The following is a 16,029-nucleotide window of genomic DNA, read 5'->3' on the forward strand; positions in this document are numbered from 1 at the left end:
AACTCACTATCAATGAAAAAACCACCAGCACCAGAGTCCACCAACGCCTGGGTCGTCACCGAGCACCCGACCCAGGAGAGGACAACAGTGATCAGTGGTTTATCAACACGGGAAAGCGGGGACGAGGAGACTCCACCCAAGATCTGCCCCCGACAGGATCTCAGGTGCGAGCGTTTCCCGGACGGTTCGGACATGCCAACCGAAAATGCCCATCGAGACCACAGTACATGCATCGGCCCTCGCGTCTCCGGAGTACCCTCTCCCCCTCGGACAAGCGAGCAAACCCCAGCTGCGAGGGTTCACCCCCAGACAAGTCAACACCAGGAGGCGTGGGAGGAGAGGGAGGCACGGGTGGGACAGCAAACGTAGGCGCCAAACTGTTAGGAGGCCTCCGCAGGCTCACCTTAAAGGAAGGTCTCTCCCTGAGTCTGGTGTCAAACAAAATCAGGAAAGAAATAAGAGCCTCGAGCTCCACTGGTAGGTCCTTAGCTGCAACCTCATCCTTCAAGGCATCCGAGAGACCATGAGAGAAAGCAGCGACCAGGGCCTCATTATTCCAACCTACCTCTGCTGCCAGGGTACGAAACTCAATGGCGTATTCGGCTACGGATCGTGAACCCTGTCTGACGGACATAAGGAGCTTCGCAGCAGAGGCGGCGCGAGCCGGCACATCGAATACCTTCCGAAGAGAAGCAACAAAACCGGAAAACTCGGCAACCACCGGATTGTTGTTCTCCCATAAAGGACTGGCCCAGGCCAAGGCCTTGTCCGAGAGCAGCGAGATCAAGAACCCCACCTTTGATCTCTCAGTGGGAAAGGCATGTGGCAGCAACTCGAAATAAATGGCCACTTGGTTAAGGAAACCTCGGCACTGAGTTGGCTCTCCCCCAAATCGCTGTGGAAGGGGGGCAGAACCGGACATACCCCGAAACACCGCAGGCGCAACAACAGGTGTCGAGGTAGACTCTGGCGCAACAGTCGGATCGGCCGTAGGAGCGGGCCCAGGAGCGACGACCGACCCATCGGCAACGGGAGCGAAATGAACCGTGCGTTCAAGCAGGGTTTGCAACGCCACGGCGAACTGACCCAACAGGGACTCCAGCTGATCAAGTCTGGCAACCAGCGTGGGTAGCGAGGATGGCTCTGTACCGTCAAAATTCATGGCTTGGTCCTAATGTTACGGAACCATGAACCAGACGTACAACAAGAGATAAGTGAAAATAAGAAGGCTTTATTGAAAATCAAGCTGTAAAGCAAAAGTCCAACGGATGGTGAAACCAGAGGTCAGGAACCAGAAGGGTAGTCAGACGAAGCCAGGATCAGGAACCAGCAGGGAAGTCAGACGAAGCCAGGATCAGGAACCAGCAGAGAAGTCAGACGAAGCCAGGATCAGAACCAGAAGCAGCAGCAGTCTTAGAAGCATGTGCACACAGGAGGACCAAGCAAGGAACTGAAGTCACCGACCTCCTATATATGTGAGCCAGGTATCCAGCTCCTCCCAGTGGGAAGGAGGAGCCGCAGGGTGGGAGGCTACAAGAGACCTAGAAACCAAGATGGCCGCCAGCACATGTCAAACGAAGGAGACAGGAGAGAGGTAAGACCATGACACCCAAGAGCATCAGCAACAGGTTTTGGGAGCCATTGAGAGAGCAAAGCAAGTGACTGTTCCAGAACTGAATTCCATTATTCACCTTCACCATCAGCTACCGACCTGGTAAGCCAATGGGAAGGCTGACGGACTGTCCAGGCAAACGGAACTTTTACCCTAACAGCAGACCGGACATCCCCAAGTTGATCCGAAAAGGATCAATCCGGGTCTGCCGGAGTGTTCCACAAAGGGGGAGTAGTGCAACGGACACATGCATGCTGCCGAGACAGTTATAATCTTCGTGCAGGGGGACTACAAGGAACTGCATGGCTTGTCACAAGTGGATGTACCGCATTGTATTCTGAGCTCAAAGGGTTAATTGGACAAGTTTCTTTTCATTGTTGAATGCTAATGTTCCCTTCGCATAGATAATGAACTCTCTTTTGTGTGCAGGTAAACAGCCCCCCTGTGAGGTGTATGCTGATGGGGATTATGTGTGAGTGATAATTGTTTTAAAGGTTAATTGAATTCTATGTGCCTGGCCAGGAAATGTTAAGTGGGGTGAGGTGCCGAAGCGGCTAGAAACTGGCCAAGTGATTAATTCAAGGAGATGTCATTGTTCTTGTAACAGTTGTAACCAGATATAAGCAGGTGAAATATGCCAAATAAAGTCAGTCTACTTGACCCTTCAAACGTAGCACGTCTCGTTTCTTGGAAGGGCGTTCGATGGGATATACCGGCGGTACCTGCATATCGCAGCTTGCCAGGGAAAAGGACGTCTCAAACGGCTGAGACCCTCACACCAGTGGGTAGCCGTTACAGTCTACAAGGCGGTTGCTTAACTCTGGGAGGGCGTCAATGTACGTCCTCCCAGAATCGCGCGCACACGGGAGTCTCCGATTTACCGGATCACGGTAAATCGCCGCTGATAGCGGCGGTTTACCACGTGATCGCTCCGTCCAATGACGGAGCGATCACTAGTAAACAAACCGGCGTCATGTGATGACGCTGGTTCCTCCCTCTCCTCTCTGTACCGAACGGTACAGTGTGAGAGAGGAGAGGGGAGAGAGCGGAAGCAGCAGCAGCTGCTGCTGCGGGCTGGATCTGTGACACATGCAGTCACAGATCCAGCCATCCATCCCTCCCTGTGCAATAGTCTGCAATGCCCCCATACTCTGCAATGCCCCCATACTCCGCAATGCCCCCCAATACCCTGCAACGTCGTCTATGGGGATTTTTAAGTAGCGAAGTTTGGCGCCATTCCACGAGCGTGTGCAATTTTGAAGGGTGACATGTTGGGTATCTATTTACTCGGCGTAACTTCATCTTTCACATTTATGCAAAAAAATGAAGAAAAAATACTAAATTTGACAAATTTTATAACAGAAACAAAGAAAAATTATTTTTTTTTACAGAATTTTCAGTCTTTTTTCTCTTATAGCACAAAAAATAAAAAGCCCAACGGTGATTAAATACCACCAAAAGAAAGCTCTATTTGTGTGAAAAAAGGACGAAAATTTCATTTGGGTACAGTGTTGTATGACTGAGTAATTGTCATTCAAATTGTGAGAGCACCGAAAGCTGAAAATTGGTCTGGTTATTAAGGGGGTTTACTTGCCCAGTGGTCAAGTGGTTAAGGATAAGACACAGATACAGCATAAAAAGCAAAACCCTTACAGGTGTCACCAATCAGTCAGCGACTGCTGAAGTATAATTATAAACATCTGTGCTCATCACAGGGCTTAACAGTGAAAAATCCCTCACAGGAAAGCCCAAGAAAAAACACAGGCCAGATAACACAGTCCCCTCAGGAAGGCCCCCTCCCCCCTGACAGCGGCAATGTTAGCAATGCAGCAAGGGAAAGGAGCAGGGAAGTAAGGGGAAGGGACCCCCGAACCCCAGGAATGCCCAGCCGTACCAACCCACCGAAGCAGGAGGGACTGTACTTACCCGTCCAAGCGAGGACTAGCTGACGCATTCCTGACAGAACTACAACCGAAATGGAGGTAGCTGTCGGCCCGGTCCACTGTGAGTGAGACAACACCACAGCCCAGTCATATGTGGACCTCGGAGCAAAGCTCACCGGCCACCCCAGGAGTCATGGGGTATGGCGTGGCAGACCAAGCCTCTTTGCAAAGGTGTGCCCACGCTTGCTGGTCGGACAAGGATCTATATTATCCAGCCTGTCTCCTCAGGGCGCTGGGCCCAAAGGGAGCCAAGCGTCCTTCTCCTAGCTAGGCAGAACAAAACTGGGGCTGCAAGCTGCAGTGAGGAGGGTTATGTCTGGAGGGACCGCCCCCTGGGCGGGGCTGTTCATCTCTGTTATTGTAACATGTATTTAACATGTTTCTGCCTAGTCCTCTCCTGTAAACAGGGAACATAACCCACTTGTCAAGATTTAAGGAGCTGTGTCCGTCCATGGACGATAAGAGAAATACTGATTTAAACTTGTAAACAAAAAGTGCCAGAAAAAGCCTGGTTGGCAAGTGATTAAAGGCTCACCTAAGCGCCCTCTCAATCCAGCAATGTGCATGAGAGCTGAGCCTCCCCGGAGACAAATAGAGCGGGGCTCGGGACCGAACACGCACCGGTGCCCCCAGACCAAGTGGCTTGCTCTTGGGGGCACTGGCTGAAGAGGAGGAGCCAACAGCATCGGCAGGGTACACAAAAAGAGGAGAATTGGGGCTGCTCTGTGCAAAACCATTGCACAGAGCTAATAAGTATTACATGTTTGTTATTTAAAAAAAAAAAAAAGTTAAGCCTGAAGCCTAGGTTCACACTGACAGCAGGACTGAAATTGTGCGAGTTCAGCTGAACTTGCATGATTTCATACCTGTATGTCAGTCCAACTTCGGGTGCGATTTCAGAGACATCTGTGCGGGTTCCTGCACAGATGTCTATTGAAATCCCATCCCGCCAAAGGTAGTACAGAAACCACTTTTGGGAATCGGTGTGGCGCTGCAAATGCTCCGATTCGGACGTACAATTGCCGGCAATAGCAGCCGATTTGAAATGCAATTTAACATGTTAAATTGCATGCCAAATCGCATCAATGTGAACCTAGGCTTAATGTCACTTTAACCACTTGCCGCCCGCCAATGACAAATTGACGTCGGCAAAGTGGTTTCAATATCCTGAGTGGACGTCATATGACGTCCTCAGGATATTGAGCCGCTGCGCGCCCCCGGGGGCCCGCATCGCGGCGATCGTTGTTGCAGGGTGTCAGTCTGACACCCCGCAACACCGATCTAGGTAAAGAGTCTCTCACAGAGACTCTTTACCACGTGATCAGCCGTCTCCAATCACGGCTGATCATGATGTAAACCGGAAAAGCCGGTAATCGCATCTGTCAGACGCGAGTAGAGGAGAGTCGATCGGCTGCTCCTGTGACAGGGGGGGTTTGTGCTGATCGATTATCAGCACAGCCCCCCGAGGATGCCCACTGGACCACCAGGGATGCCCACTGGGCCACCAGGGATGCAAAAAAAAAAAAAAAAAAAACACAGGTATGCCACCCTAGACCACCAGAAATGACAATGACACAAAAAATGGATGCCAATCAGTGCCCGCAATGGATGCCAATCAGTGCCAACAATGGGCATCACTGATTGGCAGGCATTGTCCCATCTATGCCGCCCATCAGTGCCCATCCATGCCGCCCATCAGTGCCCATCCATGCCACATCAGTGCCACCTTATCAGTGCCCATCAGTGAAGGAGAAAAAGTACTTATTTACAATGTTTTATAACAGAAACAAAAAAAATATATTTTTTCTAAATTTTCGGTCATTTTTTTATTTTTTTTGCAGGAAATAAAAATCCCAGAGGTGATTAAATACCACCAAAAGTAAGCTCTATTTGTGGGTACACAATTATAAAAATTTAGTTGGTGTACAGTGTATGATGACCACGCAATTGTCGTGAAAGCTAAAAATTGGTCTGGGCGGGAAGGTGTATAAGTGCCCAGTATGGAAGTGGTTAACATTTGTTTTACCCTTAGGCACAATGGGGGTTAAAACTTTCAAGTGTCTTTCATCAAAGTAGCTCTGAGGCTGGGTTCACACTACTACACTACTTTCATCCTACTTTGCCCTGCTACATTGGTCCTACACTGATCCTACATTGGTCCTACATCCATCCTACTTTCATGAACAGGATATTACTTTGGTCCGACTTAAATGATATTCAATGGGCTGAAGTAGGATCAATGTAGGACCAAAAGTAGTACAGGGAGCATTTTCAAAGTAGAACCGACTTGTGTAGGACCAGTTAAGACAGCTCTCATAGGGAAACATTGATTTTCACACGTCATGCTACATGAGGCTCCCAATGTAGGACCGTTTGTCGGACAAGCGTGAACCCAGCCTGAGGCTGGGTTCACACTACTACACTACTTTCATCCTACTTTGCTCTGCTACATTGGTCCTACATTTATCCTACATTGGTCCTACATTTATCCTACTCCCAAACTAATTTAATTATTTGGACTCCAGATATGCAAACTACTGACTCCAATTAGCTTTTGTTGAAGTAATTAGTCTATGGGTTCACTTACTTTTTTCCTTCCACACTGAATGTTTAATGGGTGCGTTCAATAAAGACTAAAAAATTAGAACTGTTTGCGAGTTATCAGTTTAACATCTTCAGCCCCGGAAAGTTTACCCTTCATTACCAGGCTATTTTCTGCAATATGGCACTGCGTTATTTTAACTGACAATTGTGTGGTCATGTGCCGCTGTACACAAATAAAATTGATGTCCACAAACAGAGCTTTCTTCTGGTGGTATTTAATTACCTCTGCGTTTTTTTTTTTTGCGCTATAAACAAAAAAAAAAAAGTGACAATTTTGCTTTACGCTACAAAACATAACCAATAAATAAAAAGAAAAAAAAAAGATTAAAAATCAAATGTATTCTTTAATTTAGGCCAATATGTATTCCGTTACATGTCTTTGGTAAAAAAAAAAAAAATCCAATGAGTGTATATTGATTGTAGATGCTATAACTTTTGCAAAACAACTAACTATGGGAAATTGTTGATTTTTTAATTGTTTTTACTAGTAATGGCGGTGATCGGTGATTTTTAGCAAAACTGTGAAATTGCGGTGGACAAATCGGACACTAAGGGGTTTATTTACTAAAGGCAAATCCACTTTGCACTGCAATGCACTTGGAAGTGCAGTCACTGTAGATCTGAGGGGGACTTGCAAGGAAAATAAACAGCATTTTAGCTTGTACATGATTGGATGATAAAATCAGCAGAGCTTCTCCTCAGATTTACAGCGACTGCACTTCCAAGTGCACTTGTAGTGTAAAGTGCATTTGCCTGTAGTAAATCAACCCCTAAGTGACACTTTTTGGGGACCAGTGACACCAATACAGTAATCAGTGCTTAACCACTTAACGCCCGCCGCACGACTATTTACGTCAGCAAAATGGCACGGACAGGCAGATGGGCGTATATATACGTCCTTGCCTTTGCGCGGGTCCGATCGGGACCCCCTCCGCTGCGTGCGGATTCCCTCGGGGAGCGATCCGGGACGACAGCGCAGCTATTCGTTTATAGCCGCTCCGTCGCGATCGCTCCCCGGAGCTGAAGAACGGGGAGAGCCGTATGCAAACATGGCTTCCCCATGCTTCACTGTGGCGGCGCATCGATCGTGTCATCCCCTTTATAGGGGAGACACAATCGATGACATCAGACCTACAGCCACACCCCCCTACTGTTGTAAACACACACTAGGTGAACACTAACTCCTATAGCGCCACCTGTGGTTAACTCCCAAACTGCAACTGTCATTTTCACAATAAACAATGCAATTTAAATGCATTTTTTGCTGTGAAATGACAATGGTCCCAAAAATGTGTCAAAATTGTCTGAAGTGTCCGCCATAATGTCGCAGTCACAAAAAAAAAAAAAAAAACCCTGATCGCCGCCATTAGTAGTAAAAAAAAAATAATTAATAAAAATGCAATAAAAATATCCCCTATTTTGTAAACGCTATAAATTTTGCGCAAACCAATCGATAAACTCTTATTGCGATTTTTTTTACCAAAAATAGGTAGAAGAATACGTATCGGCCTAAACTGAGGGAAAAAAAAAAAATTATATATGTTTTTTGAGGATATTTATTACAGCAAAAATATTTTTTTCAAAATTGTTGCTCTATTTTTGTTTATAGTGCAAAAAATAAAAACCGCAGAGGTGATCAAATACCACCAAAAGAAAGCTCTATTTGTGGGGAAAAAAGGACGCCAATTTTGTTTGGGAGCCACGTCACACGACCGCGCAATTGTCTGTTAAAGCGACGCAGTGCCGAATCGCAAAACCTGGCCTGGGCATTTAGCTGCCTAAAGGTCCGGGGCTTAAGTGGTTAAAGGGGTTGTAAAGGAAAAAAATGTTTTCCCTAAATAGCTTTCTTTACCTTAGTGCAGTCCTCCTTCACTTACCTCATCCTTCCATTTTGCTTTTAAATGTCCTTATTTCTTCTGAGAAATCCTCACTTCCTGTTCTTCTGTCTGTAACTCACCACCGTAATGCGAGGCTTTCTTCCTGGTGTGCAGAAAGCCTCTTGAGGGGGGAGGGGGCGAGCAGGAGTGTCAAGACGCCCAGTAACACACAGCTCCTGTCTCTATCTGCAAAGTAGAGAGTGTCCTGACTTGCCTGCTTGCCCCCTCCCCCCTCTGCTTGCCTCCTCCCCCCTCAAGAGGCTTTCTCCACACCAGGGAGAAAGCCTTGCATTACTGTGGTGAGTTACAGACAGAAGAACAGGAAGTCAGCATTTCTCAGAAGAAATAAGGACATTTAAAAGCAAAATTGAATGATGAGGTAAGTGAAGGAGGACTGCACTAAGGTAAAGGAAGCTATTTAGGGAAAAAAATGTTTTCCTTTACAACCCCTTTTAAAAAAAAAATGCACGGTCACTTTACTAATGACACTGGCAGGGAAGGGGTTAACATCAGGAGCGATTAAAGGGTTAAAAGTGCTCCTAGGGCGTGCTTTCTAACTGTGTGGGGAATGCTTTGACTTGGGGAAGACAAAGATCTGTGTTCCTGCTCACAGAATGGTGGTCTGCCTTGTTTACCTCACCTGAGAACGATCATGAGGTGCTGCCGAAAATCAAGGTCCGCCGGACCCACAAAATCTGGTAAGAGTCCATCTTATGATGGTGGTGGAAGCAGATCACTTATGCATTTGGATTTTAATGATTGCACGCACACTCTTCTTTCTTTGGGACTTACATTTCATCTTATTTTTCTTGGACTCTTTATTTTGATGTGTCATTTCATTTTTTGAATGCATTTGCACACTGTTTTTTATTATTAGCACTGCATATATTTTATTCCACGTACAGGTACATGATTTCATGCAGGAGGGCCGCCCTGCCACAGTATATCTGCGTGGGGCAGTACTGAAGCGGTTACAATTCCTACACTGTCCACAACACTAACCTACCTGATTCCAACACCGACCACTACACTTACGTACTTGACTCCTATGCTGACCACTACACTGACCTACATGTCCACTACAATACCTAATACACTACACTGACCACTACAATACCCAATACACACAATAATACCCTCAACACTAAAGTGACCACTACAATGACTCCTACAATACCCACTACACTGGTTGACGGCAGCAGGAGCCAATGGCTGTAGTAATCAAATCCAGTAAAAAAACGGGAAAAACACTGCGCTAAACAAAAAATTGAAAATGCTGCTAGTACCAAAAATATAGATACAAATATTTAAGCAAAATAAAGAAGAGGTACAGCGCAAATTCTAGTGTATAGAAATTCTGATGTGATACCAAAAAATTCCTGGCGCGACACAAATAAGTGAAGGTGACACAAAATCGTAAGGTCAATTGCTATGCATCACTGAAACTAAACAATTGACTATAAATAAAAATGCACGTGAAAAACAAAAATAACTTGTAAATGAAAACAATATATGAATGTGTATAAAGTCTGTGAATGAATGAGATTGTGCAAGCAAAAATGACTACAGGTGAGGTATTAGTCCATATGCTCCCAGATATCTTAAAGAAAACTTATTTAACCACTTAAGCCCCGGACCAATATGGTGGCTAAAGACCCAAGGGGTTTTTACAGTTCGGGACTGCGTCGCTTTAACAGACAATTGCGCTGTGCGACGTGGCTCCCAAACAAAATTGGCGTCCTTTTTTCCCCACAAATAGAGCTTTCTTTTGGTGGTATTTGATCACCTCTGCGGTTTTTATTTTTTGCGCTATGAACAAAAATAGAGCGACAATTTTAAAAAAATGCAATATTTTTTACTTTTTGCTGTAATAAATATCCCCCAAAAACATATATAAAATTTTTTTTTTTCCTCAGTTTAGGCCGATACGTATTCTTCCACCTATTTTTGGTAAAAAAAAAAATCGCAATAATCGTTTATCGGTTGGTTTGCGCAAAATTTATAGCGTTTACAAAATAGGGGATAGTTTTTTTGCATTTTTATTTTTTTAATTTTTTTTACTAGTAATGGCGGCGATCAGCGATTTTTTCGTGACTGCGACATTATGGCGGACACTTCGGACAATTTTGACACATTTTTGGGACAATTGTCATTTTCACAGCAAAAAATGCATTTAAATTGCATTCTTTATTGTGAAAATGACAGTTGCAGTTTGGGAGTTAACCACAGGGGGCGCTGTAGGAGTTAGGGTTTACTTTGTGTGTGTTTACTAGTGTAGGGGGGTGTGGCTGTAGGAATGACGTCATCGATCGTGTCTTCCCTATAAAGGGAATGACGCGATCGATGCGCCGACACAGTGAAGCACGGGGAAGCCATGTTTACACACGGCTCTCCCCGTTCTTCAGCTCCGGGGAGCGATCGCGACTAAAAACAAATAGCCGCGCCGTCGTCCCGGATCGCTCCCCGAGCGGACCCGACCTCCGCATGTACCGGGGGGGGGGTCCCGATCGGACCCCCCACCCACGTCTAGCAGAGGACGTACAGGTACGTGGATGTGCCTGTCCGTGCCATTCTGCCGACGTAAATGTACATGAGGAGGTCGGGAACTGGTTAAAAGAGTGAACTTCACAGCAAATGTCTTCAGAGAAAAGGATAGTACAGGGCTGACACAACCTTCCACCAAGGCACACCTGAGTGACAAAACAATGCCCTTACCAGATGTGGAGACCACAACGGTGGTCAGACTGGACCCGGGTATATTGAGAGTCACCCAAATGACTGTATGTAGCACACTGGATCTGCTTCAAGCTATTTCCCATCGGTCAGAACGGATGAATGGCTCAGATGCAAAAAGAAAAGAAAAGGGCCCATAGTGCAACTTTGCAAAACAATTTAATGATCAAAGTTTGCAAAGTTGCACTATGGGCCCTTTTCTTTTCTTTTTGCATCTGAGCCATTCATCCGTTCTGACCGATGGGAAATAGCTTGAAGCAGATCCAGTGTGCTACATACAGTCATTTGGGTGACTCTAAATATACCCGGGTCCAGTCTGACCACCGTTGTGGTCTCCACATCTGGTAAGGGCATTGTTTTGTCACTCAGGTGTGCCTTGGTGGAAGGTTGTGTCAGCCCTGTACTATCCTTTTCTCTGAAGACATTCGCTGTGAAGTTCACTCTTTTAAAGAAGTTTTCTTTAAGATATCTGGGAGCATATGGACTAATACCTCACCTGTAGTCTTTTTTGCTTGCACAATCTCATTCATTCACAGACTTTATACACATTCATATATTGTTTTCATTTACAAGTTATTTTTGTTTTTCACGTGCATTTTTTATTTATAGTCAATTGTTTAGTTTCAGTGATGCATAGCAATTGACCTTACGATTTTGTGTCACCTTCACTTATTTGTGTCACGCCAGGAATTTTTTGGTATCACATCAGAATTTCTATACACTAGAATTTGCGCTGTACCTCTTCTTTTCTTTAATCAAATCCAGTGACACGAGAGTCAAGGGCAGGGCTGAGTCCTGTGTCTGTGTCAATGGACGCAGCAGCAGGACTCGGGAGTGTGCCGGTGCAGTGTCATATTCTGCTGCCTATCCTAGAATGCTGCGGAAGTCACGTGACGGGCAACTGCGCATGCGCAATGCGCTCCAACGGCAAATGTGATGCTTTCCAGGGGATTTACGACACTACCCTTCAGTAAACCATCACAATTTGTCACAGAAGGGACGTATTACCATACACGGAGCGGGGGGAGAGAGAGACCCATTCACAGCGAGAGAGAAATAGACATATAGAGATACATTCAGAGCGAGAGCGAGATGGTGTACATATATTTTATATAAGGGAAGTAATGCACATAGGGGAGGTAATCCCATCCCTGAGCCCCGGTTCTCTCTCAGTATCTCTATATCTGTATCCCTCTCTCGCTCTGAATGTATCTACGTATCTCTATATGTCTATTTCTCTGTCGCTCTGAATGGGTTGGTCTCTCTCTCTGTCCCCCCCGCTCTGTGTATGGTAATACGTCACTTCCGTCACAAATTGTGATGGGTTCACTGAAGGGTAGTGTCGTGAATCCCCTGGAACGCATCACATTTGCCGTTGGAACGCATTGCGCATGCGCAGTTCGCCGCCACGTGACTTAGGCAGCATCCTGCGATAGGGAGCAAACGGTGACACTACACCTGCACAAGTGCCCCCAGGGAATGCCGCTCTCCGTAGGGGCACTCGAAAAGAGGAAGAGCGCCGCTGGGGGACCCCCAGAAGAGGAGGCTCGGGGCCACTCTGTGCAAAACCCTTCCACAGAGGAAGTATAACATGTTTTATTTTTTTTAACAAACCTTTACAATCCCTTTAAGCACATTGTGTTTGTCTCTTAAATGTGGGTCAGGTCACCTTGTGACAAATTACAGCAGATTTTTTTTACACACATAAAAAGAAGAAATAGAACATGCAATATTGAGGTAAATTATATGAAGGAGTGAGCTCCCTTCTATTTATATATTAGAATGTGTGGCATTTGACACTGTACACATAATGTGGTGACAATGACTTCCTGGCTCAATAAATACATTGTGTATGTGTGTGTATATACACACAGGGAGGTGACACGTGTGTCTCTTGTTGTCAGTGGTGTGCTCCCAGGCTCCGTTGGCGCCAACCCAGCCCCCACCTGACAGGACTTCCCTGTAATGGCCCTCATTAGCACACAGCTCCCCTCATTACCTCACACACGTCATGACGGAGCTCCACGAAGCCGCCGCGCACAGCCAGGCTCTTCTCCTCGCACGTAGACTGCTCTAAGCGGCGGTCAAACAAGAATACGATGAGGAGGGGGTCGCCTTCTCCGTGCTGGTCCAGCGGACTTACGCTTGCCGCGGCCATGGCGCCCGCGGGTCGCTGAGTAAAGAGAGAACTCGTGTCCGGAGGGTACAACCAACACTATAACCCGGCACCAGGTTCAAACACGGGCCTCTGACGTCACATCCGCCGGGGTCGCCTCGCAGAGCTGTGTGGAGCGGAAAGGCTGAGAGGTTGTTAGTGATGCTGCGTGTGTGTGGAGAGATGAGCAGCAAAGGGATGATTTACTGCAAATAAAGACTTGTCACAGCTCCTACTTCTTATCATAACTTCTATCTATCTATATATATAGATATATATATATATATATCCTCCATATGGAGTATGTATTCTGTGTGGGCTCAGGGATAAGACAACATAATAAACACAGATCAAAGTCCAGACATCCCAACCTTCAAAACCTAATTTCAGGGAGGTGGCACTTTGCTCCCGAAACAATTTCATTTTTTTTATTTTTTTTACAGTTCAGTTAAAATTTTTTTTTTTTTTTTTCATTTTTTGTGGGTCCAGACATCCTCCTCAAAAAGCCCCACAAAAAATGAAAAAAAATAAAAAAATGTAATTGTTTCGGGAGCAAAGTGCCACCTCCCTGAAATTAGGTTTTGAAGGTTGGGATGTCTGGACCCACAAAAGTTGAGTTGTCAGGGGTCTAAACAGACCCTTGGCATCTCCCTTTGAGAAGGACAAAGGGACTGAGTACACAGATTCTCCAGTCCCTTTCTCAGCACTAAAGATGAATGAACAGGAGATAGAGACTCCTGTTCATTTATAAACTGAGCAGAGTAAAACACAATGGGGGTTATTTACGAAAGGCACATCCACTTTGCACTACAAGTGCAGAATGCACTTGTAGATCCGAGAAGGACATGCAAGGAAAATAAACAGCATTTTAGCTTGCACGTGATTGGATAATAAAATCAGCAGAGCTTCCCCTCATTTTTAGATCTACCCCTCAGGTTTATAGCGACTGCAATTTCAGGACTGAAGTCGGAAGGCTGTACTCGGAAGGCCTATCAGAGCCGCTGGCTCTGATAGGCACTTCCACACAGCCAACCAGCTGCCTTTATTCAGGTGGCTGGCGCTCACCATCCGGCCATCTGAATAGTCGGCGGCGAAAATACATAGATTCGTGCAATGCATGAATCTATGTATTTCAGTGGCATTGCGAGAGCCAGAGGGGGCGGCGCTCCGGCGCCCCCTATGGACGAACCGCCACTGAACTCCGCTAACTAAGGATGCTGTTTCTCCAAGGAGTCCCCTGAACATGCAGCATGGCCAGATGATTAGATCAGACGCTTGCATGGTTGCAAGCTCTGGTGTGAGACTAAATGTTCCATGTGATAACTGTAGTATTTAAACTTGTGTAAGGAATAGACAACCTCCAAGCCAACTCCCTTTGCAATATGACCCCTCAAGGACAATGCCAGTTAACAAAGAAATTCCTTTGGTATAAGATAAAGCTATGCTTATGTTCTTATATGGCATCCTTAACCAGAATATTAGAGGCTTTATTACATATTTGTGATGCCAACTTTAATAAGAAATATGCAATTTCCCTATAAAGCAGTCGGTCCTTCAATGTGCATTAGTCGAAGCAAGTGTAAATGAGCTAAAAAAAGCAATGTATAAGCATCCACTACATAAAGTAGAATTATAGGCAATTTTTTTTCATTTCCGGTAGCATAAGGGAGGGTTATAAGTAACCCATGTCAGGTTTTTTGTTTTGCCCTTTGTGCCCTATTGGGGAGATTTCCCCAGGAAGTGAGAGAAAATCCCTCCAAAATGAGGGAATCCTGCAGTGTCACCAGTAGGGATGAACTTCTTGTTCGAGTCGAACCCATGTTCGACTCGAACTTCGTATGTTCGACCGTTCTTTGAAATACGAACGTTACGGGCCGTTCACGCCAAATTCGAGTGGCGCGCCACGGCCCATAATTCACTGCGGCATCGCAGTGCATTGCTGGCTGATGATTGGTCAAGCATGCACTATGACCCGCATGCTTGGCCAATCACAGCGCGCAAAAAACGGAGAGCCATAATTGGTAAAAGCTAGGGTGGCTTTGGCCAATTATGGCTCAGGGGGTTTAGTACACGCCCCACACTATAAAAGGCCGCCTGCAGGTCGGCCTTGTGTAGTGTGTTGCGGCGGTGGTTAAAGGCAGACAGAGAGAGAGAGACAGTGTAATTTTTTCTAGGTAGATAGAGCAGGCAGGCTAGTCAGTTAAAGTTACAGTGTGTAGAGGCTATATATGCATCCCAGGTGTTGTACATATATTTATACACTGTATAGTTTAGCTAGATCAGCTATTCCTAATTTACTGGCAGGCAGGTGATTGTGCTAGCTGCAGTAATCTCTCGTAGTGTATTGCCTGTGTCCTCTGCAGTGTGCACCATAAAGCTACTTGGTGTGTACTGCCCGTGACCTCTGCAGTTTGCACCTAAAGCTACTTGGTGTGTACTGCCTTTGTCCTCTGCAGTTTGCACCTAAGCTACTTGGTGTGTACTGCCCGTGTCCTCTGCAGTTTGCACCTAAAGCTACTTGGTGTGTACTGCCTATGTCCTCTGCAGTGTGCACCATAAAGCTACGTAGTGTGTGTACTGCCTATGTCCTCTGCAGTTTGCACCTGAAGCTACTTGGTTTGCACCTTTAGGTGCAAACTGCAGAGGACAAAGGCAGTACTGTCTTTGTGGTGTGTGTACTGCCTTTGTCCTCTGCAGTTTGCACCTAAAGCTACTTGATGTCTACTGCCCGTGTCCTCTGCAGTTTGCACCTAAAGCTACGTAGTGTGTACTGCCTGTGTCCTCTGCAGTGTGCACCATAAAACTACGTGGTGTGTACTGCCTTTGTCCTCTGCAGTTTGCACCTAAAGCTACTTGGTGTGTACTGACAAACAATATACTGACAGTATATATATATATCACCGCGCTACCTAATATAACATGTGAATGGCAGCCAACACCACAGAATCAGATCAATTCTGTAAGTAGAAACATAAAAGACAAAAAAAAGTGTAGCGCTAATCAAATGTGAAATGACTAAGAACAAATGTGAATAAGTCTCAGAAGCATGTATAAAATACACCAAAACGTGCTCAAAGTCCTTAAATGAGAGTCACAATTTCACTG

At 45.8% G+C, this 16,029-nt stretch overlaps 1 protein-coding gene across 1 annotated transcript in view; it reads right to left on the minus strand.

The window, feature by feature from the left end:
- SMCHD1 (structural maintenance of chromosomes flexible hinge domain containing 1) overlaps nt 1-13,039 on the minus strand; it is a 504,574-nt gene extending 491,535 nt beyond the window's left edge. The window contains exon 1 of the mRNA XM_040354031.1: nt 12,769-13,039. Within this exon, the coding sequence (XP_040209965.1) occupies nt 12,769-12,927 (159 nt within the window). The 5' untranslated portion in view covers nt 12,928-13,039. The remainder of the gene's footprint in view (nt 1-12,768) is intronic.
- Nucleotides 13,040-16,029: the final 2,990 nt, after the last annotated feature.

The sequence above is a fragment of the Rana temporaria genome, chromosome 5 (assembly GCF_905171775.1).
Source record: "Rana temporaria chromosome 5, aRanTem1.1, whole genome shotgun sequence".
NCBI lineage: Eukaryota > Metazoa > Chordata > Amphibia > Anura > Ranidae > Rana > Rana temporaria.